Raw genomic sequence first — 27514 nt, forward strand, 5'->3', positions numbered from 1 at the left:
GCCTAAATCGTATTTTGCACTAAAAGTAAATGTTGAAAATAGAAATAAGATAATCTGTACACCAGTTGAACAAATGAGCAATTTGAAGCACTTACAATGATTTTCCGGTTAAAGAAGGTGCAGATACACCTTCTTACGCCTTAATAGGTCCGCCACAGACCAATATGTGTAGCCTAACCCGTTCAATTTCCACTAGACCAAACCTACTTGTGTTCTAATTCATTTTTTTTATTTTGGAAGAAAAGCGTCTTATCTACTAAAATTTTGTTATTATTATTTTACTGATTAGTGAGTAAAAAACTAAAAATACAGAAAAATTTAGCATTGAACTTTTTCTTTTTAAGTTTTAATAGAGAATAATTGTTATAAATAAATAAATAAAGGAGGCAAAAGAAAAAAGAAAAAGAAAATTACATATAGTAGAGTTCAGTTGGACATGTGGTTTGGCGAGATTTAGGGGTACCTTTGGACTGGGACTGATTGAAGAATTCACTTTCTTCTTCCTTCTTCTTCTTGTTGTAAACTTGTAAAGAGGTTTGAATTTAGCATTGAACTTTTTCTTTTTAAGTTTTAATAGAGAATAATTGTCATAAATAAATAAATAAAGGAGGCAAAAGAAAAAAGAAAAAGAAAATTACATATAGTAGAGTTTAGTTGGACATGTGGTTTGGCGAGATTTAGGGGTATCTTTGGACTGGGACTGATTGAAGAATTCACTTTCTTCTTCCTTCTTCTTCTTGTTGTAAACTTGTAAAGAGGTTTGAACAGACAGGCAAAAACTGCAAAGACTCTCAGTTGAGCTGAATTCAATCAACTCCAAGAATCAATTTGAAGCAAAAAGATTGATTTGGTCCCCTACACAATACAGGTTAAGAGAGATTGTTACAGATTGTGGTGCGGTAGGAATTAGGATGGGGACAAGGTCCCAGCAACCGAGCCGAGAGCGAGCAGACGTCGACGACGACATGGCGGGTCAGTCGGTGTCGATGAGCGGCAGCGTGGGCTCGCCCTCCAGCCGCAGTGAGCAGACCATGGCCACACCCGCCGGCGACACCAATTTTCTCAGATTGAACCATCCCGACGTTCACGGCGACGATGCTGGCTCCCAAGGCGCCGTTGGGTTAGTCACTCATCCCTTCCCTAATCAACCCCCCCACCCCTTGTTTTCTTTACCTTCCTATTTTCCATATTTTGCTTCTCGCTTTCTGATTCAGACCTTAGGGCACGAAGTTTGTCATGCCTTTTATTTGGGTTGTATATTTGTTTTCTTATTTATGTATTTATTTCATAGTTTTATTTGAGCCCTCTGTTTTATGCGTATCTACATACATTTATCTATGTGTACGTAATGCATCCACATTGTTTAGTTTCAACGTTCTGATTTCGGCTTATTCATCACCAATAGATTGAGTTAACAAGCACTATACTTTATGCTGCTAAGTTATGGTTTAACTGCACCTTTTTAATCATAATGGTGCACATCATTTTTGTACAACTTTTGTTTGACAATGGAGGTTGATTCTAGCGGACAAGAATTTGGCCCTTATTCTTTCACAGCACTTCTTTAATTTCTTTAATCTTCCTAAATGATTGTTGCTTTAATCAGTAGCAAGAAGAAAAAGAGAGGTCAACGGGCTGTAGCAGGCGATAAGAGTGGAAGAGGACTACGCCAATTTAGCATGAAAGGTTTTGTATTGAACGCTGTCTTATCTTACCTTATTTCCATTTACATTGTATTTTTTCTTCCAAAAAGGTGGTTTATTTTTGCAACCTATGAACTGTTTTAAGCGGGCATTGTAATCTATATAATGATTTTGGCTTGTGCTCTCTTGGATGGACACTGTTATTTGTTCTGTTCATGCCCCTGTACTTGCTTCTTGGATTATATGTTGATTCTTTGTTGCTTGTGCTCAGTGTGTGAGAAAGTGGAGAGCAAGGGAAGAACCACTTATAATGAGGTTAGGTGGTTTCTTGAAGTCACTTTTATTGTTTGTATTTATTGTTCTTCTTCCAAGTTCTAATTTTTGTGAAGTCCTTGGGTTCAAATGCATGACCTTATTGCTACCGAGGATGGCATAATCTCAGAGGTCACTTTTTAAGTGTCAACATCATTTAAAAGCCATGTTGTTTTTGTGTGGGAGTAATTTATCAAATGCTTGTTTTCGGGATAATGGTGATAAAGTTGGAGGAAGGGGACTCATTAGGCAGTGCGTTAGCATTATAAGAGTGTTGTGATGTGGTTTAAATGTAACAGATCAAAAAATAGCGGTTCTCAAGATCTGCATGTAAACAGCTTTTCTTTTGGCCCTCATTTATCACTATTTTCTGGTTGAAGTGTATATCATATTTCGTTTTTCATGGTCCACCAACCAATTTTAAGTATAGTCGTAACCTAAGAGTTTAAAGTACTGTCCAGGTTGCAGATGAACTTGTAGCAGAGTTCGCTGACCCTAGCAATGGTGTTACATCCCCTGATCAGGTTTGATAACTAGGTTGATATATCTGCAGTCTTCTGGGAAAACTTGGAATGGAACTTGCAAATAAAATCCTTTTTTCTTTGTGTTGAATTTTATTTGGCAGCAACAATATGACGAGAAAAACATCAGACGAAGAGTATATGATGCCCTGAATGTTCTTATGGCAATGGATATTATATCCAAAGATAAAAAAGAAATACAATGGAAGGGTTTGCCTCGTACAAGCCTGAATGATATTGAAGAACTGAAGGTCTGATTACAGTTCATATTTTATGTGTTGTATTTTAAGTGGATTCCTGGAACAGTTTTGAGCTTATACAACTAGTTATGCATGTATTAAATGCAGACTGAGCGCCTGGGACTGAGGAATAGGATTGAAAAGAAAGCGTCATATCTGCAAGAGCTGGAGGAACAAGTATGAATAGTTATTGTCTATTAATCCATGCTTCATAACTTTGGCATGGTTTAGGTTTTTGCATGTTCTTGATTTGAGGACTATAATTATTAATTATTAATAATCTAGTATAGTTCAGGGAAACCATGTCTGAACATGATGCCATGCTCATGATCAGTGTCTGCACACACTAACTTCTTTGCTCTTTTATCAGTATGTAGGCCTTCAAAACCTGATACAACGGAATGAGCAATTATGCCACTCTGGAGATGCGCTCAGCGGGGGTGTGGCTTTACCTTTCATTCTTGTGCAGGTACGTTTTCTTCTCAATGTTTCCCTTGCATCTATGCATTCTGAGAAACGGATTAGAATACAGTACTCTTTAAAGTTACGATGAATGAAAACAAAATGGTTTGTATTTGAAGGGTTGGTATGATTTGGTTAGTGCCGGGGACATTTGTTCTTCAGCTTGACTCGAGAAATAAATTATGTATGATTTGTGATATGAGACATGTAGACCTTCTGCTGGATACAAGATATAAGTTACTACCGCATTGTATAACAACTGACAGCCATCTTTCAACCCTTTTCTATATAACAAGAAGCATATGATCAGCTTTACATGATTAGTTTTCTTTCAGAATTCCTTTTGACAAGTTTATTGTTATCTGATTCTTTGTTACTTCTGTTGTTCCTGACATGTGGATACCATAGACTCGCCCTCATGCAACTGTTGAGGTGGAAATATCAGAAGATATGCAGCTGGTGCATTTTGACTTCAATAGGTAACTTTCATTCTTATGTTGAGCGAAATGATAGTTGGTGGTAACATCTATACACCATTGTCTGCTGGGGACACAAGTAGAGATAGTAGCCACCAGTAGTATAATACTTGAGTCCAAAGGGCTGTTATTGTGATCAACCCTGTCTGTGTGATAGCTCAATAAGCAATTTTTGGATCATAATTTCTCCAAAACTTTTTAAAAAAAAAATTGGTTGCAATCTTTTTCTGATATTTTGATTTTGCTTGCAGCACCCCATTTGAGCTCCATGATGACAATTATGTTTTGAAGGCAATGAAATTTTGTGAAAGGCCACAGGCTGATGACGGGACACAAAATTTAACTGCAGATGGAGGGGAAGGTTGTAGCATGTCCGGCATGTATCAGCCACAGATCCCTCTTCCCTCGATGTTAAACACACCAGTTAGGCCTCCCACCTCGCCGCCTATTCCCGGAATACTAAAGGCACGTGTGAAGCATGAGCACCATGGACAATAATGTTAGCGTCTGTATATTGTGGAGAGTAGTTTGCCGGAAGTTTATAGGTCCCTCACCCTCATGTTTACCGTCTGTTGTTAGATATTGTCATAAGTTGGATGTAGTTTAGGTTATAAGCAGATGAGTCTTGTTGGTTGCTTTGATACTTGGGGGAGGAGGTTGGCTATGACAAATGTTTTGCTGTGCATGTCCAATATGTGCTATTGTAATTTTCATCCCAATTCTTTTTTTGATTTTACGGTTTTTAGGGGCCTCCGTTGTAGTAGAAATCAAAGTGGATTATGTAGTGTGAAGAGAATTGTCCAACTACAAATAGAATCATACCATCAATTCGACAGTTTCTTCTGTACGGCGTCTTGCATTTATGCCAATTATTGCTTATTTTCTATCCGTCAGTCGCTATTGTCCGGTTTTGTTTTGAGAGCCCCCTCCATACTCATATGATATGGTGGTTTCCAGATGACGACTAACCGTTTTTGGCTTACGTTTTTCTTTTTTCAGCCAAACTAATTCTTGAACTTAAAAAAAGAACAAACAAACAAACAGTTTTTAGAATGATAAACATACGACATGACGCTTTCTCTCCCTGTTAGGAGTCTACCTCTGAAGTTTGAAGTTCAACTGAAACAGACGACGCAAATACTGTACTGATATTTTTTTATTTTTATACATACATATTCGTGCGATATTAAGGGAGGTAAATTTAAACTTACGATTACGATTTCGGATTAAGTACGGGCTGATATTAATTAATTAAACAACACTAATATTATCCCCTCTCCGTCTACCGTCTCTCTCTCTCTAGTCAGAGAGTAGAGTCGCAGCGGTTGGTTCTTGTGCTGCTTTTCCCGCGGAAATGGAGTCACTAACGTACTCCTCGTCCTTCCTGTGCACTACTAATCCACTGCTCTCTTCCCACTGTTCCCAATCCAATACCACCGCCTTAAAATCCTTAACCTCGACCTCGACCTCAACGAAACCTAAAACGACCACCAATGTCAATATGAATATCATAGTAAAGCCGTCCTCCTCGTCAGTGAGGCCAGACCCCTGGTCTCTCAGCGACGGTAACCACCCGGACCGCCCGAAACCCAAGTCCAAGAACCCCAAGAAGCCCCTTTCCGACGACAACGCCCGCCGCATCATCAAGGCCAAGGCCAACTACCTCAGCGCCCTCCGCAGGAACCAGGGCCCACAAGCCCACACCCCCAAATGGATTAAGAGGACCCCCGAGCAGATGGTCAGCTACTTGCAGGACGACAGGAACGGCCACCTCTACGGTCGCCACGTGGTGGCCGCCATCAAGCACGTCAGGGCGCTGTCCGAGAAGGCCGAGGGACAGTACGACATGCGCACCGTCATGGCCTCCTTTGTTGGGAAGCTCAGCTTTAGAGAAATGTGTGTGGTGCTCAAGGAGCAAAAGGGCTGGAGGCAAGTCAGGGACTTATTTTCTTGGATGAAATTGCAGGTTTCCTGCTTTTCTCATCTCTCTCTCTCTCTCTCTCTCATTTCATTTCTTTCTATTTTAATTTAATTTAATTACTACTACGTTTACTCATTTCTTTCTGTTATCAATTTTCCAACGTCATGTGGATTTTTGTGAATTTTCAATACAGTAATAAATAAATAAAATATGTGCTTTTCACGGTAAAGAGTCTACAGACTCTGAATTTTCGTGTTGCTTTGCTTTTCTTCTTCCTTACTTCTAAGTATAGTTAGAGTATGTGGGATTAATGCACTACTATGTATACTCTGTGTGATGATTGATAGACGACCTTATGTTTTAACAGTTAAGCTACCGCCCAAGTGTTATTGTCTACACAATCGTTTTGCGTGTGTATGGCCAAGTTGGGAAGATCAAGCTGGCTGAGCAAACCTTCTTGGAGATGCTTGAATCTGGATGTGAACCTGATGAAGTTGCTTGTGGCACCATGCTCTGTACATATGCCAGATGGGGACGTCACAAGGCTATGCTGGCGTTTTATTCAGCTGTGCAGGAAAGGGAGATTCTGCTTTCTGTTGCTGTTTATAATTTCATGTTGTCCTCCTTGCAGAAGAAATCACTCCACGGAAAGGTCATAGAAATTTGGAGGCAGATGGTGGACATAGGAGTGGTACCTAATAAATTTACTTATACAGTAGTAATTTGCTCACTCGTCAAAGAAGGCCTCCATGACGAGGCTCTCAAGAATTTCATTGAGTTGAAGAATGCTGGATTTGTTCCTGAGGAGGCAACTTATAGTTTGCTCATCAGTTTAAGCACCAAAAGTGGCAAATATAACGAAGCACTAAGACTATATGAAGACATGAGGTCTCTAGGAATAGTTCCGAGCAACTACACCTGTGCTTCACTTCTGACATTGTATTACAAGACGGAGGATTATTCCAAAGCCCTTTCTCTTTTTTCAGAAATGGAAAGGAAGAAAATTGCAGCTGATGAGGTCATCTATGGTTTGCTGATTAGAATATATGGAAAACTTGGTCTTTATGAGGATGCTCAGACAGCATTTACTGAGATGGAGCAGCTGGGTCTACTTAGTGATCAGAAAACATATTTAGCAATGACACAAGTCCATCTCAATTCAGGGAATTGCGAGAAAGCTTTAGAAGTTATTGAACTAATGAAGTCTAGAAAAAACATTTGGCTCTCAAGATTTGCTTATATTGTCTTATTGCAGTGTTATGTTATGAAGGAAGATCTGAGTTCTGCTGAAGTAACATTTCAGGCTCTATCCAAGACTGGACTCCCTGATGCAGGCTCTTGTAATGATATGCTCAATTTGTATATAAGACTGGACTTAATCGAACAGGCTAAGGATTTTATTGCCCAGATAAGAAGAGACCGGGTAGATTTGGACGAGGAACTTTGCAGGACAGTTATGAGAGTATATTGCAAGGAGGGAATGCTTAGAGATGCTGAAAAGTTTGTAGAAGAGCTGGGTACAAATGGATTATACCAGGATAGTAGATTCATCCAGACAATTTCTTGGGCTATGTATGAACGTAAGGAAGGGAAATTTTTGACCTTTGACCAGCATGACACTGTGGCCCTTGGACTGGTGCTCAGTCTCTATCTGGCAGATGGCAATATCAGTGAGACAGAAAAAGTTCTAGCATCATTACTTGAGGCTTCTAGTGGCTTATCAATTGTGAGTCAGCTCATAAAGAACTTTATTAGAGAAGGCAAGCAACGTACATGCTATCGATTTTTTCAGTAAAACATTATACTTTTTTATGCAACTCACCTCTGAGTAAATTTTTTCTTGATATTCTTAAACCATGCCTCTGAAGAAATGGAACAGTTTTGACATTGATTTTCGTGCAGGTGATGCATTTAAAGCAGAAACTCATATCAATCAATTGGCCAAGCTTAGCTGCAGAGTGGATGATGCCACAGTTGGTTCTTTGATTAGTTTATATGGAAAGAAACACAACCTGAAAAAGGCCCTGGAAATATTTACAGCATTTGCAGATTCTCCTTTGGCTAAAAAGTTACTATGCAACTCAATGCTTGATGCATATGCCAAATGTGGTAAACCACAGGAGGCATACTCACTTTACAAACAACTTTCAGAGGAAGGGCATGATCTGGATGCTGTTGCCATCAGCATAGTTGTCAATGTTTTGACTAACAGTGGTATCAGTTTGGAAACCTTAATTAGACTAGCAAAGATTATAGATTCTCAGATAATAGAGCCACCAATTTTCATTTTCGGCATCGTATAAAAATATCATACTTCACCAAGCTTTTCAACGTCCCAAATAATTTTGTGCTATTCAGAATGCAATAAGACACCACATCTCAGCTGCACTCACAAAGCCACCATACTAATCATTTCCTTTAAGTTTGTCACATAACTTTCCTTGCACCAATGTTAATTAATAAGAATTCATCTCCAGGAGAACATAGAGAAGCAGAGAATGTCATCCGCAAAAGCCTGGAACACCACGTGAAGCTAGATACCGTGGCATACAATACTTTCATTAAGGCTATGCTGGAAGCAGGTTCATATGGGCCACTCCAATTATTAGTGAATACACGAGTAGAAGAAAGCTTGCAATAACTTGGTACATTTCATGCTGCAGGTAGATTGCGTTTTGCATCCAGTATCTATGAGTGCATGCTTTCTGAGGGGGTTATTCCATCGATTCAGACATACAGCACCATGATCAGGTAAGAGCTTGGTATACTTCTCTGTGTTTGTGAAATAAGTGAAAGATATATTGAATGCTGTTCATATTGACGAAGTATGGGTGCAGTGTTTACGGTCGAGGTCGAAAGCTGGAAAGGGCTGTAGAGATGTTCAATACTGCTTGCAGCTTGGGTTTGTCTCTGGATGAGAAGGCATATATGAATCTCATTAGCTACTGTGGGAAAGCTGGTATTGTTCTAAATCCCCCTCCATTTAGTAAAATACAAATCTAAATATTGTCACACAAAATTTTTGAATGATGTTCCACGGTTTCGCTATGTTGGCTTAGTTCATGGTGACAAAGAACATCCATGAATTTATGAAACATTTCTGTATCTTATATTTGGCCACTCTTGACAGTTTATACAATTCATTGGTGCTAATGGAATGTTTATAACATTAAATGCTCTATTCAGCAGTTAATGTATTTAATTTGCATTTATAACTATATATGGAAGGTAACTTCTTTACTTTCTAGTGGATATCTTGTAACATCTTCAGCTATCGGATTTCTTCGTTGCTTGTAATTTGTAAATCTCCCTAACTTCAATGCGTCTGTTTTGTAGGAAAAAGGCAGGAAGCATCTCTTCTATTTACCAAAATGAGGGAACAAGGGATAAAACCTGGGATGGTATGCATAAGTGAGGTTATGTTAAAACTTAAAAGAGATAAATGAAGAGTTATTTTGACAAATTACTCAATAAAGAAATCATGAGGATACACCTTGGTGCAACAGTATGGCTTATCTCAAGCAACCTGGTGGTTGAAAAAGATTACATTTCTTATGAATTGATTTTCACCATTATATGGTATGTGCTTCGGAAGTGTGTATATAAGTGTAATCCGTTGTCTTTTATGTGAAAATCAGGTCAGTTATAATATAATGATCAATGTATATGCTGCTGGGGGGCTTTATAAAGAAGCAGAGGAATTATTCAAAGCCATGCAGCAAGATGGTTGCTCACCTGACTCCTTCACCTACCTATCCCTAGTTCGAGCGTACACAGAGAGTCTGAAATACACAGAAGCAGAGGAAACCATTAACTCTATGCCAGAAAATGGTGTCTATCGTTCCTGTGCTCATTTTAACCTTTTACTCTCTGCTTTTTCCAAAATGGGATTGATAGGGGAAGCGGAAAGAATTTATGAGAAACTACTTGGAGCTGGTTTAAATCCTGACATGGCATGTTATCAGACTATGCTGAGAGGTTACATGGACTATGGACTTGTGGAAGAAGGCATCAAGTTTTTTGAACAGATAAGTGAGTCTGTAGAGGCAGACAGGTTTATTTTGAGCGCAGCTGTGCATTTTTATAAATCTGGGGGAAAGGGACTAGAAGCTGAAAACGTTTTGCATTCCATGAGTAATTTGGGTATTTCATTTCTGGAGAACCTAGAAGTTGGATCCAAGCTAAAAAGCTAAAAGCCGCATTTCAGAACCGATTTAGTTATGGGATGTTATGTACTGAATACTGATGACAGAGAGGGATAGGGTGATCCCTAGTAATTGTATTGCCAGTGACAAACATATCTTGGGTGTACCATTAATGGAATTTGTGAGGGATGCTGAATACATATCGTCAAGACCAATGATCAACAAACATTACAAGGTTGCATACTGGCATAACAGGATGGTGGGTCGAGACTTGTTGCAGTCTTCCATTGATTGAGGGGAAAAAGCTCGTCGGTTGATTTTAGACTTGAAATTAGTGACTGGAGAAATCTGTCGAACATGAAATGCTTATGCTCAATGGTTAGAGGCTCGGTGGGTCATAGTCTGACACATGGAGACTGTTTCTGCTGGCTTGAATCATGGTCAATGGATATGGAAGTCTAACATTAGTTCAGCAACATTACTTGGTATCCTTAATATATGGAGGTAACTGATTTCAGGAAATGGTCAAGACTCTGAAGAATATCACAACCTTGTTAGTTCTTTTGTACTAACATTACAGCTTCATTTTGTAGATTGTACAAAAGTTCAGGTTCATTAGGACATATCACCTTGTGGTGATCTTGACAAACCATAATTATTCAAGATATTGTAGCAGTCAATTAGGGAACATGTACAGCATTCTTTTTTTTGGATGTTGAATAAACAATAATTTTGTTGTACATGATTATAGGAAGTTGTAGATGGTTTTCTTTCATGAGAAAATTTTCCCCACTTTGCCGTCACAGGATTTTCTGTACTATGGCATACATCTGGGATCATTAAATTAATTCGAGTTTATTAAGCTCTACTTAAACATTAAAACTTGTGTTCTTTCTACATTTGGAAAGGTGTGCATCTGTTACTCTTTGCACCTTGCACAAAATTTGAATAACTGATGAACAACTCCGGTTCTGGGAAAGAAAAAAAAAATTGCTCCTTCAACAGCTTTTTGGGAATGTCGTGCAGATGCGTAAAAAGAATAGCATTTATATCAGCTCATTCTTGGAAAATGCCAGGCACATTTATGATACACGAATGTCAATCTGCACTTGTTGACAAGCTATAACCAGGAGACTTAGCGAGTTTTCTCTGATGCATAATCAATCGTACCCGCTCAACCTCTTTCCATAAACCTCTACTGGCATATATATTAGACAAAACAACATAAGCCCCATCATTCCAAGGTTCTAATTCTTGCAAATGCTTAGCCACCCACTCCCCCATCTTAACGTTCCCATGTTTCTCACAGGCACCCATCAGGCAGCCCCAGACTACCGAGTTTGCCTTCATTGGCATCTCCTCAACCATTTTTCTTGCCTCCTCGAGCAATCCCGCTCTGCCAAGAAGATCCACCATGCATCCATAATGCTGCAAGTGGGGCTTTATCCCGTATGTATTCTTCATCATGTCGAAGTAAAATTTCCCCTCTTGCACAGTCCCACCATGAACACATGCACTGAGTACCCCAACGAAGGTCACATGATTAGGTCTCACTCCTGCCTCTCTCATGCACCGAAAGCATTCAAGTGCTTCGTTCACATGCCCATGCATCGCATAACCCACGATCATAGATGTCCACGACGATACGTTTTGTTGCTCCATCCTTGAAAACACCCTATAAGCCAAGTCCATTCTCCCACATTTCCCATACATGTCTATAATCGAATTTAACATCAAGGTATCCGATTTATCCACGTTTTTAGCTTGGTAAACACATTTATGCAATTGAAGAGCCAAGCCTAAGTCACTTAAACTACCGCAAGCTGATGTGATACTAACCATGGTCACATCGTCCGGCAAGAACCCACATTTCCTGAGCTCTATGAACGTGTCTATCGCCTCCTTTGCACGCCCACCTTGTGAAAGGCCTCCAATGATGGCATTCCAAGAACCCAACTTTCTCTCGGGGTTTTGCTCAAACATATTGCGTGCATTTTCAAATTCTCCCGCCTTAGAGTAAAAGTTTATAAACCCGCTCTCACAGTACTCATTGGAGTCAAGGCCCAGCCTTAAAGCGACGGAATGAAGCTGCCTACCAATCTCTACAGCAAAAAGTTGACAGAGGGCTTTCAAAATAATGGGGAGGGTGTAACAATCAGGCAAAACACCAGAACGAGACATAGCAAGGTAAACAAAGATTGCCTTGGTTGGAGCATCTCGTCGAGTGTAGGACCTTATGATGTTGTTCCAGTGAAATGGGGCGGTGTAAAGCTGTAACAAGTGGGTTCTGATAACATGGGCATAAATTTGATTCAATTCTTGTAAGGTAGTGCAATTTGACAACTGGGTTGCAATTATTTTTGCTGGGTCGTCTTGGCTAGTTGTTGAAGCTTGGAGATTGGGTTGGGCATCCAAATGTACAAGACTTGTAGTGAAGAAGCTTCGGGTGAGAAGATGGTCTGCAAATGAAATGGCGGTGTTGTTGGGTCCTTGAATTCTGCAACGCCGAATCATGAAGCGTTGTAATGAGGTCATGTGTGCGTGAATCTTATTGCCTTATTGGGTTGGAAATTGCAGGCATCAAATCAAATCAACCGTCAACTATGAGAAATGCGAAACCAAGAGTATGCGACATGACGCACTTAATAAACGACATTCACCTTATGTAGTTTGTTTCGAAGTCAAGGCCCATATATATATATATATATAAAATATGGGCTAATGTCTTTTGATTATATGGGCCTTCAAATCAAACTGATTCTTCAACTGTAGCTCCTTCTACACCGTTGTCTCGGCTCTCTCAGCGTGAGGGTGAGCAATCAGCACTCAGCAATGGCGTCCAGTCTATTTAGAACCCTAATCAGATCGTCCAAATTGGGATCAGCGGGGACCAGAAATTTCAGCCTCGTCAGGAGTCAAATCAGCAACCACACCGCCAAATGGATGCAGGTTCCCTTCTAAGTTTACCTAATTGATTGACATTAACATGATCTTACTCATTATTCTCTTGATTATTACGATAATTTCCATTCATCTGCAGTGGGAATCTATTTTTCTCTTTTCAAATCTAATCTTTCAGTAAAGAAAGGAAGAAAGAATTGTGTTTGATAAATAAATAAATTAATTAACATCATAGCTTATCGGCGAGGATGTGTCAATAGATAATGAAGATACTGATTTTGTTCAGTATTGTGTAGTTTTTGTTTGTTCTTGATTCAAAACTCTGTGCAAATATATGCTTTACTTTCATAGAATGGTTGCCCCTTTTTCTCACATTCTTAAGATGGCTTTTTATCAGAATTTCTGCTATCCTTTTTTCCTTTGTACCATAGAATAAGATTGCTGAACTAACCCTTGGACGCTATAATAGATATGTCTAGTTTCCTCTACCAATGCCGAAAAGCATTAAAGCAAAAACTGAATGCTGGTGCGTATAGAGTGTCCAGCCCCATTATTCCCATGACCTTGTTTACTATCATTGCAATAAAGTGGGGAGCCAGCGTATGAATTTAGCAGTAATTAAACACAGATTCCCAGATTCATATGCCAACTATACTACACTGTGGGAACGACTGTAACAGTGTGTATATCCTTCCTGCATTTCAATGAAAACATTGATGAAGTTCTCGGCATTTTGTACTCAACGAAGACCTTATTTAGGGTTTAAATGGTATTCATGTTGTCAGCTTAGTTTCAGAGCAATTCAATGGTATTCGTATTGTCAGCTTCCTTTTAGAGCAATGACCGTGTTCTATGTTAGAGAATCTAATGTTTGCTTGTGTGCCCTTTCCACAAGCTTTTGCCTCAATGTTTTCCTATGCACATTAAATGTCTTACTCTTTCTTGGTGTCTATTTCCAACGTTAGAAACCCAGTTGGTTACCATGTCATGTATTGATTAGAAGTTATAAGTCAATGATCTTTTATTATTTTTATTATTCTTATTAATAGGATACAAGCAAGAAATCTCCCATGGAGTTGATCAATGAAGTTCCACCCATCAAGGTTGAGGGCAGGATCGTTGCATGTGAAGGAGGTTAGGTTTTATGATGCTTTTCCTTGTATCTTTTACATTTATCCAGAGCAAAGGTACTTATGGATTATACTGCAAGATCAACTCAATAAGCTTTCTTTAGAAGTGAAAATTATTTGGGTAAAACTGTTATTGGTTGCAGACATTGATCCTGCACTTGGGCACCCAATTGAGTTCATATGCCTAGACCTGGATGAGCCAGCTATCTGCAAGTATTGTGGTCTTCGCTATGTTCAAGATCATCACCACCACTAGAAATCTGGAAGTGATAATGCATGGGCAAGTTTCATCCCTATTATCATACCTTCAATGAAGCCATTTCATTAGCAAGTTGAATTTGTAATGACAATACTACTTATCTGTTTGTTTATCAAAAGAATACTCGTGTGTTTCCAAATTTAGTAAAATAAGGATTTGGCATGCCAGTCATGTGATCTTTAGGCACGAATGCGTATATACACCCCATTTTGGCGCCATCATTATTGTTGTCAGATTTACATGTTGTGATGAGTTATGTGGCTCTTGTAAAGATGCTTTCTTGAGTCTTCATATTAGTGTTTAATTACGTTTGGATGTTGATGAGAGCCCCCTTCTAATTTTGTCAACTGTAAAAGTATATGGCTACTCTATTTCCCAGCACCAAGAACCCCAGCATCCATGTAGGATGGATGAAGGGCATGATTACGTCCGGCCACTGGCCAACTCGTCTCTCTCTTCTAGCTAGTTTTCTCTGCTCTGCTGGCATATTTTCCCATTTCACATGGTTACTACCTTTTTTCATTTTAATCTTATGGAAATTATTCTGAATACCACTTTAGCAATTAGAATAACTGTCATCAGTTCAGCATTGAATATTCTGGGGACAGAACAATAAGCAAATCTATGGAATACGTCTATGCAGTACGAAATGAATACTTGTCAATCACCATCAGCATTAAATTTATATAAAGAAAAGGAAATACCAAAAACCCTCCAATGATAGGGGGCAAATAATGAATAACATCATATGTTATGTGGTCATGCCCAACATCTTTATCTCTCTCTCTCCAGGTAAAAAGTGAACGTCAGCCTTTCTCTAAGCCACCACTTTACTACTTAAACAGAAAGAAAACTGCCCGACAATTAATGATATAACTTATTGGACACCCATTACACTACACACTACCTTTATCTCCGCCTGCCAGTTTCCTTCTCTGTTGATGCTCAGCGACCTTGTAGTCTACAACTTCACGAAATAGGCTTGGATCAAGCACACAATTCTCACTCCCATAAACCGCAGCTTGGACACTTGCCATCAGTTTTGCTATTTCTCTCCCAGAAAATCCGTCAGTCTTTGCTGCTGCTTCTTTGAGCATATCATCAGTCAACCCCTTCATCTCTATCTTCTGCGGTTGTCTCTTGAACAAATTACGGAACCAACCAGGTTTTCTTGTTTCAGACTGAGCAATGTACTTGTCCAGATACAACTTTAGCAGCTTAAAGCGCTCCTCTTCCCCAGGCAAAGGGAATTCAAGCACTTCATCAATACGATCTGCCACAGCTGAATCAAGATCCCCAGGACGGTTCGTGGCAAGGGCAAGGACTATGTCCTTGGACTGGTCACCAGTCCGGAATAGGAGAGCATTGAGTGCGCTTCTTTGAGCTTCACTCATATAGGTTTTGTTTCTCCTGCAAATTTATTTGACACATTCAACATCTCTCAGCTGAGTTTTCAATGAATCATGCAGAGAGTGAAAGAAGTTCTCTTCTACACTACAACTAAATTACATCATTTTCATGCCTGTTAATTGTAGGACTTACTCGCACAAGAATGCATCAGCTTCATCGATGAAAAGCAACAGACCCTGCCTTGACTTTTTCGCCCAATCAAATAACTCGTGTATCTTGGTAACAGCCTGTGGTCCAAGTGGAGCAACATCCCCTCCCGTCATCAATGCATAATCCAATCCCTAAAGGCATTAGGAATCAAACATGGGAAAAAATGAGAATGAAGATTATGTGAAGGCTGAAGGATGACAATAAAGCAAAAACTACCAGATCAAATATCGTCTGAGTATAATAAGAAAATGCCTCATACCGATTTACGAGCCATCTCTCTAGCAGCCATTGTCTTCCCTGTTCCTGGAGGACCATAGAAGAGCATGTTTCTGAATGGCGCCTGATGAGATTTTGTATTTGTGGTTGCATTAGCCAAGTGTTCTATCCTTCTCTGAAGAGAAGGGTGTAAAATAACATCACCAAAAGCCTTCCCATCTTTTGTATGACCCTTGTTGCCACCACGAGACAGGGTGCCAATAGAACGTGAGAATAATCCTGACCAAGGGTACTTCCCTTTAGAGGACTCTCTGATCAGTGATGGTTGTCCCAATATTCTGTCCACGTAGCTCCATATCACCTTTGCACCTTCTCTGCATTGTAAAAATGAGACCAGAATGAGCTATGGCATTGTGGAGAGCAAATGGCAAGGTAATGAATAGTCCAATACAAGTTATTTCACAAAGGTAGCCCACAACCTGCTATGACTTTGAATGCAAGTCTTACTATGTGAACCAAATATGAGACCATAAAAACAAACTAAATACTAGAACTTAACAGTTGTAGGCATTTACTACGACAGTCATTTTTCTTTCTCCACAGGGAAAACAAACAAAAACTACTAAATAAATAAGAGAAGATGAACAAAGACTATAGAAAGCAACAAATAGATTCCTAGCTTTCAAAAGAAAGCCCACACATAGGAAAGGAAAAATGCAGAATATTCAAGTAAATGCAACACGGACCTTGTTGTGTAAACTCCTGCAGCTAGAGCTGTCACTCCCCCAACAGCAACAACAAGTTTATTCTGATCTGTCAGAATGGCTTTCAAGCCACCTGCAAAAAATAGCTAATTCTGCATCAACATTTGTTAAGAAATAAAATTACTTTAGAATTGCACTGGTCCTAACTTCTAATGAGTATATGATGGCAGACAGAAAACCGCCTTTTTTTTAATTGGAAGAAGAATCAACGTAAATGCACATTAAGATGAGGTCATATTCCAAATAATGACGTATGGCTCGAATTTCAATTCATGTAGATTCAAGGACAAAAAGAAAAGAAAACCACAAAGAATTCCACTTGAGATAAGTTAAAAGACATGTTTGTTTATCTTTCTATTCATTATAAGGCAGTATAGACTACAGAATAGCAAAACAAGACAAAGTACCTCCAATATGATCAAATGTGGTATTTATTGCAGAAACCCATTTCTCTCTCTCAGCATTTGCACGGTCTATCAGTATTCTCCTGTTAACATCTTCCGCTAGTTTTGCTTCATGGGCTCTCCCTTCTGCTTCTGCAATAGCCCTCACTCTGATTGTTTCACGCTCTATCTCAGCCTTCTCCCTCTCTGTCTGTCGACGCTGTGCTTGGATCTGTTCTTCTGTCGCACGCCGAGCTTGCTCCTGCCTAATCGATGATTCTTCTTGCAGTTTTACAAGCTCTTGGTTCCTTGATCTGTGGTATTCATTTTCAGCCTGCAGTACCATCAAGGAATTATATTAAGAATTGAAATTTTTTTTTTTTCTTTAGAACTTCTGTATGAAATACCAAAAAGCTCAAGGCTACATGCCTGCATCCTCTTCCTTGCCAATTCATCCTCATAGCGAGCCATTTGGGATTTTGTTTGCGCTTGATGCTGAGCTAGCTTTTTCTGCTCGTCATAGATGACCCTTTGTCTCTCCTGTCACGGAATGAAGTAGATGACTTCAGAAAAAACTAGTGCCAGATAAATCACATAGGGTATTTTACGGGGAGAGTCACTAATCGAAAAGTCCTAATGGGGAAATAAGTAGAACCTCTTACCGTTTCAAATTGGGCCTTCAGTGCATTATACTCTGCAGCCTTTGCATTCAACTCAACCTGCCTTGTCTCTTCTTGCTTCTTTATAGCTTCAAGTACCTATACATTTGCAAAAGAGCAACCATTAAACAAATTCACGGGAAGTCATTAAAACAAAAAGGCTGCCTGATGAAAATTTTAACACATCCTTTTACTTCTTTAAGCTCAAATACGGATAAAGTATAAGATGAAAAAAAAATAGTACACTCTACATTCGAACTTCTGAATTTAGTTATGAACTAGGCGCCGATATGTTGGCCATAAATAAATACTAAAATTTCCATGGGTATCAAGTAAAAGCATAACATAAATCCCAAAATCCCGATGAATAATAAAAACTATTGGCAAAAAATAATTCTTAGTAACTTCACAAGAAACGCAAATCTCGCGGCCCCGTTTAAAAGAAAAGAGTAACAATAATAATAATCAAGCGAGCATAACCCATTTGAAGACGATGCAGAAACCCCCCTAAATTTCTAACCTGTTTGGCACTAGAAGATTGGCTGATTTTTTCCAAGGCCTGAACACCCCGCTCCAGCGGCTCAGGATCGAACCCAGCCGAAGTTGTCCTCGGATGATCATTGCGAACCTTCGGAGGAGGAGGAGGAGGAGGCTCAGCAGCATCCCCGGTCGACGAGGAGGAGGGTGGATTTGACGGCGCAGATTGCTTAGAAGAAGAAGAGGGTTGGGAAGCATTGGAAGAAGGAGTAGAGAAGGGTGAGAAGCTGAAAGGGCCATCAGCGTAAGCACAATTGTTCTTTGATAAGGAGGCTGAGGCAGCCACTGCTGTGATAAGTCCTAATGCATATGTCTTCGCCATTTTTTCCTCTCTAATTCCTTTACGGGTTTCTAATAAAACCCTCTGAAGTCTGAGACTAAAACCCTTGGGGTTTTTTTTTTTTTTATGGTCGGTGGGTGTGTAGAGGGGAAAGGAAGGAAGAGGGGCTTGTTGTTAACTTATGGGTGAATTTGGAAAAATGTGAGGGTTTTAGAGAGGTTTAATGGGAGAAATGGTGTCTTGAAGACCAAGAAAATCTTAACATTGAAAACCAAAACCCTCTTTCCCGTAGAAAGCGGTAGATGGAGAGAGAGAGAGGGAGAGAGAGAGGGTTCAGGGTTTTTGTAGGGTTTGTGTTGGGTGTATATAAGTATATATGGTGGTTTTTGCTGTTGGAACGGAACTCACTCGGGAGGAAGAAAATGGAGGGCATAATTCTCAACTGGGCTGCTGTTTTAAGTGGTGCTTATAAAGACCGTGATTCTGGGCTTGCCCTGCTGACCCACGTATTTTTCCTCTCTTTGGGCCTTTGGGCCCCATCATACCCAAATAATAAAATAATAAAAAATACAAAGAGGAATCTCGTTTGGACACCCAGGCCCCCATTAAAAGCAAAATTTTAAAAAACGAAAAAACAAAAACAAAAGGCTGGCGAAGCCAAGCCACAGCAAAGCTTTCCCAAATTCTTGAACCAAAACAAAAAACAAAAAAAGCTTTCCCAAATTCCCAATACAAGATATTGCCCATATCCCCAGCTGAGCGAGTATAGTATTTATTGTTGGTGCCTTTAGAGGAATTAATTTTGGGCAAAAAGCCTTTTTATTTTCCTTTTACCATTTTTATCATTAAGGTCAATGTACTTTCAAGTCTCAAAGTGCCTTACATTGGGTTCATGAAGAGAAATTTCAGGTAGTGCGTGAAATTAGGTATAGAATGCAGAGTCGACTGAGTTAGGAGGAGGAAGTTGGGTCGGGAGAGGAAGGAAGGGTAGGAGAAGGTGGTTGAGGAGGGGTTGTTGGGTGGCGGTGGGTGGCAAGGGAGGGGCTGTAAGATTGGACCAAAACGCCCCTTCACATTAGAGTAAGTTTACATGAATTGAGGATTGTCTTTGAATTGGTTGGAGTTGAAAAATTATTGAAATTTTACAAATCTTAGCAATAAAATTGGTAAACTACATAGACTAAAAGTGACTTTTTGTATTAATGATGTTGATGCGTGGATAAATAGTGAACACAGCTTGGGGTTATGCCTCTTGCATGCATTTGGATTATGGATTGGCTCAATGTTTACGAAACTATCAAATTGCATCCTCTTTCTTTTTTGGGTCATTCATGGTGCTCAAGATTTGTAAGGCTCACAAATGGTCCTTGTCGTCAAGTTCCATAAAAAAAATTTTGTTAGTTTGCTGACGTGGCATATATATATTTTAAATAATTTAAAATTTAAAATTCATAAAAGACTTTATATCACAAAACGTCCCTGAGGTTTACGAAACTATCAAATTGCGTCCTTTTTTTTTTTTGGTTATTCATGGTCCTTAAGGTTAATATGTGTGTGCTCACAAATGAACCCTACTTAAATTTTGATTTTTTTCATTTAAATTCATAAATTTTAAAAATGAAAAAACCAAAATTGTATGCATTTTTAATTAAACAACCAAGGGTTTAGGGTTTAGTGATATAAAGCCTTCATAAAATTTTGGTTTTTTAATTTAAGATTTTGGTTTGTCATTTCTAAATTTAAAAAACTCCCTTAGTTTGCTCAAATGGCATATATGTGGAGCCCACAACTCCAATAATATAGTGTCATGTGTATTTAAAATACAATATATATTTTTTAAATAATTTAAAATTCATAAAATGTTGGTTTTTTCATTTTTTAAATTTTATGAATTTTAAATTATTTTTAAAAAACTCCATTAGTTTGTTGATGTGGCATATATGTAGAGTCTACATCTCCAATAATATAGTGTCACGTGTATTTAAAATACAATATATATTTTTAAATAATTAAAATTTCATAAAATTTTAAAAAGAAAACCAAAAATGTTATGAATGTTAAATGAAAAAATCAAAAAAATTCGCAGGGACTATTTGTGATAGGTGTGTGAACCTTATGGATGTTTTGTGATATATATATATATATGTAATGTCAGCAAATTAAGGGAGTTTTTGAAGGAACCTGACGACAGTGACCATTTGTGAGTATACATACTAACCTTAAAGACCACGAATGATGCAAAAAAACAATAAGGATGAAATCTGATAGTTTGGTCAATCTTAATAACGTTTTGTGATATTAAACCTTAAATATATTGTGGTTTTGGGTGAAGTAGGTGTTGGTTTTAGTTTAGGTGCTAGCTAAGCTAAGGTGTAAATTTATGTTATTATCAATTAAAAACAATGGAATAAAATTTCCATATCTTTCACTTTCAACATAATGCTTTTTATCATCTAGATTGTTGTTTGTCTCATCAACCAATACAATAATTTGCTGCTCTTGTATCATGGTGGGTTGGGGCTTGGCCTGATGCATGAATTTTAATTTTAATTTTTTAATAAGTTGTTTTTTCTTTAAAAGTAAAAATAAAAAGGAATATTCTAAATAATTAGATAACTATTGAGAGTTGTAAAGACCCAAACCTAAAATTCATATTTAATTAGTAATTTATTGTGCGGAAAGACAATTTTGCCCTTTGACTAAATGATGAACTCAAAGTTGACTCGGGAATTTGACAATGCCACATACACCGTTGCGTCGAGCACGACGACACGAGTTCATAGCCACGAAGTAAGCTCGAATCGGAGTTTTAACGAAGAAAATACGATTAAAATATCACGAGGGGCAAAACGGTAAATTGGAAATCAGAATTTTTATAAAAACCTCATCTCTTTCTCTCTCTCTCTCTCTCTCTCTCTCTCTCTCTCTCTCCCTCCCGTCGCAAACCCCCTCCCCCGACCGTGTTTTTGTTCAATCACCGTCGCCGCCACAGACCACCGCCGGCGACGAGACCGGTGCCGTTTGAACCGCCACCATCTCCTCTTCCCTTCCCGACCAATCTCCGCCCGTGGAACCACCGGCGCTGGCCGGAAACTGAAGAAAACCGATCGGTGTTGACAGAAATTCAAACCCTTCGTACTCCTTCAATTCTCCTCCAAATCTTTCGAGTAAGGTATGGATTCTCATCTATTTTTCGTGCTCTAGCTGATGGTTGGATAGGTTTTCATCAATTGTAGCCGTAGATTTCCCAGTTTGTAAATTGAAATTCGGCCAGTTTTCGGCCTCCGTGTTCGGCCACTTTCAGTCAGTTTTTGGGGTAGGTCCAAGAACAAAAGTGACTCCAAATGGGGTGTTTTACCTAGGATAGGAGTTTGGAGTCCTGGTTCCGAGATTTTTCGGCCACCCGAAATCGCTTAAGACACCTAAATCTGCCCGCACGTGCTGGGGCGAGTGGGCGAGGGTGGTGAAGTAATTTTGTACAGTTTTGTGACCCTCGTGTCGTCACGAGCGCTTAGGATTTCGCGGATCTCGATTCGGAGTTCGTTTGAGCCCCGAACGGATTTTTCATATCTCGCGATCCTTGGGTGCAGTGTCGTCAAATCTTTGGATCACACTGAATTTTGGATATGTCGGTCTACATGATTTCAGGATCGTGTAGGAGTCGACGGATTGCGAATCGGAGTCCCGGATACTCCGAAATCGCGAACCCTAGGGCTAGGGTTTAGAAATTATGCGATTACACGATCGTGATTAATCCGACCGTCCGATTGACACCAATACCCTCGGGACATGTGTCCTAAATATATTGGACCTTCAAGCAGCATCTGGATCATCTTGTACCCGTGGGGTTCCGGATTGACTTTTTGGACTTTAGCGCTTTTTGAGTCCCAAGATACCGCTAAATGATCCCACGTGGAAGGAAAGCTGTTATGGGCATAGGGATCACTTTAAATTGATGCACGTACTTTTAGGAGCCGGGGGTAGGGTTTTTAATTTAATACTATATGGTATTAATAGAATATTTTGGTCATTGACTCAGGCACCCGGGCACCAGTTGACCCGCAAGAGGGACCTTCAAGAGGTCCAGCGAGCTCAGACTATCAGTGAGTGGACTCTTTGTTTATAAATGAATTTAAGCAGTTCAATTTCAGTTATTAGCTGTTTTATTCTGTTAAATATTATGTTGCATGCTGCCGAGTGACATTTCTGTTAAAGACTATAGAAACAGATATTCTTGTTCATTATCAGATAAATTGTAGCAGAATTTTAAAGGTTAGAGAAAGTTAATTATTCAACAGATTTCCCTCAGAAACTTTATATTTTCTTAAATCACCTTGTACCCAGATATTAAATGTTGCCTTTGGATTATATTTGTTGCCTTCGGTTTAGTCAGCATGCTTGACAGTTGCCCCACGAGTTCCTTGGTACTCGAACTCGTGTGGAGCGAGTAATGCGGATAAAGGTGGACTACGGTTCCCTGAATCCTGCGAGTTGCGGCTCGGACTGACTTCGTGTCACTGAGACCTGCGAGTATGTGTCACCCATGGTGATGCAATGAATTGACGGATATAAGGATTTGACGGAAATAGGGGTACACCTAGGTGATAGTTTTCAACTGTTTTCAAATGTATAGTTATATACATGCATTGATTTCAGAAATAAAGAAAATAAGTTAGTTTGTATAACTGTTTTTACAGTGGGGTTAGTATGTTCATATATTATTTTCTAAGCTTTGTTTTGGGTCCACTCACCCTTCTTGTTGTTTTGCGCCCCCAGGCAGTAGACGTGCACAGGATTCCACCACCGGGCCACTTCCCATCTTCCGCGCCTTTCTTTGATGTAGGATTTGTATTTTATACAAAGATTCACTCTTTTGTAAATTCTTAGTAGTCGCTCTGATGTTTTGCCCTAGACTGAGTTTTGATCTCTTAGAATGTATATATACATATGCTGGCAGTTGGTTGTATATATGTATACTTGTTTGGCAAGTGTGAATGGTTTGGTATTGAGCCAGTTACAAGGGAAACTCTGCCGGTTTTTCGGTAGAAGTCAACCTTGTTATTTTATCGTGTTTTGTATAGAATGGCAAATAGGTCTTTTGTGCCCGACATTTGCCAAGTGTCGGACACGCACAGGGTTTGACTCAGATTCCAAAGCTTAATTTGGATCGGGTCCTGTCATGCTCTTTATGTTTTTTATTTTTAGTCAACGGAACCTCCTCTCTTTAGACTCGTGACTACATCCAAAAGTCCAAACTACCAACCTTTCAACTCGTGAGAAAAACCAAATGAAGCGAGGGGTTGATAGTTTTTTGGTCCAATCCAGTTAAATCGATTTGATGTTAACATATATCTTCCTCAATTATTGACTGATACGAACTTACGAACGTTTGGTTGGTTGGTTACAAATGAACTTTCGATTGGCCAACAATAATCTCAGGTTTATGGTCTATGTACGATGAGGTGGGAGGGAGAGCTACTGGATTTGACTGAGAGAGAGAGAGAGAGAGAGATGATGAAGGCCCGAGGAGGAGCACAACATATAATGATATAATATAATTAAATTAAGTAATAAAATAAAGACAAAGACGGCCACAAGATGAATTAATTGTTACAATTAAGGAAATTAAGGGACTGCATGCGTCTTGGAGCTGTTTGCATTATTATTCAAAGAAAAAAAAATCATAATAATGCCTGCTTTACTGCAGCAAACAAGCAATTTGATTTAATTTAAAGAAAGAAGCACCGATTCATGAATTGGTTGATGTACAAAAACGTACACGACGTCTGCTTAATTATAGAAAGGCCATTAGGCCAATGGGGTTGGTGTGGCTAGCTTGGCTCTCAGGTCTTTTCTCAATATCTTTCCAGTGGGAGACTTTGGAATGGCATGGATGAAGTACACCTTGTGCAATCTCTTGTAAAACACCACCTGTTTCAAAGTTTCATTCATTCATTCATTTTGATTTTGCACACAAACAAACAATATTCTAATCTAAAAGTTACTGCATGGTAGAGAGAGAGAGAGAGAGAGAGAGAGGTATATATATATACCTGTTTTGCTATAAATTCTTTTACAGCCTCTTCAGTAAGTTGAAGACCATTGGATCGAACCACAAATGCAACAGGAACTTCACCAGCAGCCTCATCTTTTTGCCTGCATATTGTTGTAATGTTAGCTTAATTAATTGATTCATTACTGCATATGCATGCCTCTTTAAGTATATATATATATATGTACTTACGGAACGACGGCTGCATCTGCAATGGATGGGTGGTTCACAAGTAGGGACTCCAGCTCAGCTGGTGGCACCTGACATCATTCACCAAGACCAAGAGGTTAACTTATTATATAATTATACTTCGAATTTAGATAAAGTATTAATTAGTTATATATAACATACTTGAAAGCCTTTGAATTTGATGAGCTCCTTCACTCTGTCCACAATAAAAACCTCCTCATCATCATCCACAAAACCCACGTCACCAGTGTGAAGCCACCCCTCCTTATCCACCGTCGTTGCCGTTGCCTCCGCATCATTCAAATACCCTAGTAGAGTACGTAATTAACACATTATATATATGGTTCAATCAATAGACTTTTTTTTATAATCTTCAAGTAAGTACGTACCTTTCATGATTTGAGAGCCGCGGATGCAAATCTCGCCGGGTTGGTTGTAGCCAAGGGAGCAACCAGTTTCAGCGTCAATGACCTTGAGCTCTGCATTTCTAACCACCGTCCCGCATGACCCTGACTTGCTTGGCAACGGTTCCTTTGCGAATGCCAAGCACATCGATAGCACCGGCCCTGCTTCAGTCATCCCATATCCCTACACAATAATTCCTTAATTAGTTAATTAATCAAGATAATTGATAACCAAATTATAAGTATTTGAATAAACGTTAGTTATTTATCGTCACATTTTTTATCCAACAAATTAACGCTGGTCTTCAATTCCATTGATCATCGCTGTTTTAGGCTCCAATAGCTCATTGTCCAAGCAAAAATTACAAATTCATATATGTTCAAATGGGTGGATCGTAGTGAATAATGAGAAGATGGTATATATGATGACACGTGAACGTTTTTTCTAGGACTAGGCCCTATCACGTGGCATCTGTTTGTTTTGGTAGGTGAAGGAAAAACGAAGACCATTAGACACGTGCCCACTTGCATGAGTTAGGGAGGGAGGGAGGGAGGGAGGGAGTATTAAATTGGGTTGTCGCATGAGGACTTAGTTATGTAAGAGCATCTTCAAGGGAGATGTCAAATGCAAAATGTTAAATTTGAATTTGATGGCTTATGTGATAATTTGATACTTTGAAAAAAATTTAACTACACCAAAAATGCCAAATATTATATTATTTTATTATATTTTAAAAAGTAAATGAGGCTTATATAATGCATAAAGTTTTAAAATATAGTAAATGATAATGGGGTTCATGACTAAAAAATATTAATATAATATTTGACATCAAGCTTTTTGTTATGTTATTTTTGACATATCTCTTCTAGCCTTCAAATTCATGTAGGATTTGATTACTCGATTGAAGGAACTTTAATCTTCAATTTTTACCATTCCATGTTCATATAACAATTTGACAAATCGGTTGGAGATGCTCTACGTTAAGTGCATCTCATTTTGGAATGATGACTTTTAGTATAATATAATAATATTTTTCTTTGGTGTCAGTTTTAAGTTTGAGGCAATTTCAAAATGAATAATACTAGTATTACCACATAATGTGGCAGCCACATCATGTAAAATACTAGTTTATATTTTTCTAATTTTATTTATTAAAATATAATTTATTTATTTTATTAATATGATATATAATATGAACATGTCACATCATATGATATAGAAATATGAGAAGTGTAGCATTACTCTTTGAAAATAACAACCGAATTTTGAGGCTATAAAACGGCCAAATTGTGGGATGCACAAAAGAGAGCAGAGGTGGCAGTTGGATTTGAAAAAATGAAAATGACCACGTAAGTTTGTTTCTCAACACACACTTAAACGACACAATTGACTGGGCGACTTGTATGTATTAATTGCGTATTGGTATTTCCATATGATAATTCGCATCTAAAATCAGACTAATAGAAATTCAACTGAATTAATTATGCTTAGTAAATGCATCTATACTATATCTATATAGATGATTTCGTGTTACCAATTAGTGATATTTATTTTCCCTCCCAAGAACGAATGAATGACACAGTCGGTTAGGAAAAGAAAATGGGAATCAAGTATATGCAAATTGTTTATTGATTGTTTGCGTACCTGACCCAAGACTGCCCGAGGGACTCGGCTCTTGAGCGCCTCCTCCAACTCCTTTCCCAGCGGCGCCGCTCCCGACAACACCACTCTAATCGAGCTCAGGTCGAACTGCGCCACCATTGGATTCTTCGCCAATGCTATCACCAGCGGTGGCACCACCGCCGCCACCGACACCCGGTACCGCTGTATCAGCTCCAGCAGTGTCCCGATCTCAAACTTGTGCATCACCAGCACTGCCGCCCCTGCTCTCAGCGAGCACAGCATCACACTGTTCAGCGAGTATATGTGAAACAGCGGCAGCACGCACAGTACCACGTCGTCTTCCTTCAAGTACAGGTTTGGATTCTCCCCGTCCACCTGCTGGGCCACGCTGGTGATCAAGCTCTTGTGCGTTAGAATCACACCCTTGGGCAGCCCCGTCGTCCCCGAAGAAAATGGTAACGCTACTGGGTCCTCCGGATCGATCACCACCTCCGGAAGCTCCGTCTCGTTGGCCTCCGAGATCACCGAGAAATGCAAGCAATTCTCTGGAGGATCGTCCACTGTGACAACTTTAAAGTGTTCGCCAAGTTTCGGGTAGTTATTTTGGTCGGGGGCGGCGCCGTCGGCAGGAGCTTCTCGAAGCTTGTCGACGAACTGGGAATGAGTGATGATGAGCTTGGCATTGGAAGCCTTGAACTGCTTGAAAATCTCGCGGCGTGTAGAAGGGGTGGGCAGTGGTGGTGACGGCGCCGATCATGGAAGCGCTCCATGAAGGCGAAGACGAACTCGCGCAGTTTTGGAGGAAGGATCATGGATGACATCGCTTTTCTTGATGCC

The 27514-nt window shown here is 39.3% G+C and overlaps 6 protein-coding genes across 8 annotated transcripts; 3 read left to right on the top strand and 3 right to left on the bottom strand.

Moving 5' to 3' along the window:
• On the top strand, nt 446-4500 carry LOC18785161 (transcription factor-like protein DPB). 3 transcript variants are annotated; one of them, XM_020558372.1, is made up of 10 exons: nt 446-534; nt 759-1120; nt 1607-1686; nt 1915-1958; nt 2417-2479; nt 2581-2727; nt 2824-2892; nt 3086-3184; nt 3586-3656; nt 3905-4500. In XM_020558372.1, exons 2-10 carry the CDS (start codon nt 912-914, stop codon nt 4149-4151), a joined length of 1029 nt encoding a protein of 342 aa, XP_020413961.1. In that variant the 5' UTR covers nt 446-534; nt 759-911; the 3' UTR covers nt 4152-4500. The 3 variants fall into 3 exon arrangements, with proteins under 3 accessions (XP_020413961.1, XP_020413962.1, XP_020413960.1); XM_020558373.1 differs by lacking the exon at nt 446-534 and having other exon boundaries at nt 579-1120; nt 1610-1686; XM_020558371.1 differs by lacking the exon at nt 446-534 and having other exon boundaries at nt 580-1120.
• Nucleotides 4867-10459, top strand: LOC18787000 (pentatricopeptide repeat-containing protein At5g27270). Its single transcript, XM_020558669.1, has 8 exons — nt 4867-5619; nt 5942-7334; nt 7477-7788; nt 8052-8156; nt 8238-8325; nt 8412-8533; nt 8911-8975; nt 9213-10459. Exons 1-8 carry the CDS (start codon nt 5008-5010, stop codon nt 9765-9767), a joined length of 3252 nt encoding a protein of 1083 aa, XP_020414258.1. The 5' UTR covers nt 4867-5007; the 3' UTR covers nt 9768-10459.
• LOC109947730 (pentatricopeptide repeat-containing protein At1g77170) lies at nt 10618-12361 on the bottom strand. The gene has a single exon (XM_020558671.1). The coding sequence runs from the start codon at nt 12252-12254 to the stop codon at nt 10818-10820; it is 1437 nt and encodes a 478-aa protein (XP_020414260.1). The 5' UTR covers nt 12255-12361; the 3' UTR covers nt 10618-10817.
• On the top strand, nt 12451-14315 carry LOC18787215 (NADH dehydrogenase [ubiquinone] iron-sulfur protein 6, mitochondrial). The gene is made up of 3 exons (XM_020558672.1): nt 12451-12668; nt 13670-13754; nt 13894-14315. Exons 1-3 carry the CDS (start codon nt 12552-12554, stop codon nt 14004-14006), a joined length of 315 nt encoding a protein of 104 aa, XP_020414261.1. The 5' UTR covers nt 12451-12551; the 3' UTR covers nt 14007-14315.
• LOC18785112 (ATPase family AAA domain-containing protein 3-B) lies at nt 14664-19177 on the bottom strand. Its single transcript, XM_020558670.1, has 8 exons — nt 18112-19177; nt 17595-17690; nt 17362-17472; nt 16957-17266; nt 16532-16622; nt 15829-16159; nt 15552-15700; nt 14664-15419 (listed from the first exon to the last, which is right to left on the bottom strand). The coding sequence occupies exons 1-8, from the start codon at nt 18448-18450 to the stop codon at nt 14906-14908; spliced, it is 1941 nt and encodes a 646-aa protein (XP_020414259.1). The 5' UTR covers nt 18451-19177; the 3' UTR covers nt 14664-14905.
• Nucleotides 23939-27508, bottom strand: LOC18786755 (4-coumarate--CoA ligase 2). Its single transcript, XM_007219446.2, is given in 7 exon segments — nt 23939-24339; nt 24462-24564; nt 24653-24720; nt 24812-24957; nt 25039-25237; nt 26699-27389; nt 27391-27508. Coding segments are annotated over 7 exon segments (1374 nt in total). The 5' UTR covers nt 27435-27508; the 3' UTR covers nt 23939-24216.

Source organism: Prunus persica, chromosome G2 (assembly GCF_000346465.2).
Source record: "Prunus persica cultivar Lovell chromosome G2, Prunus_persica_NCBIv2, whole genome shotgun sequence".
Classification (NCBI taxonomy): Eukaryota; Viridiplantae; Streptophyta; class Magnoliopsida; order Rosales; family Rosaceae; genus Prunus; species Prunus persica.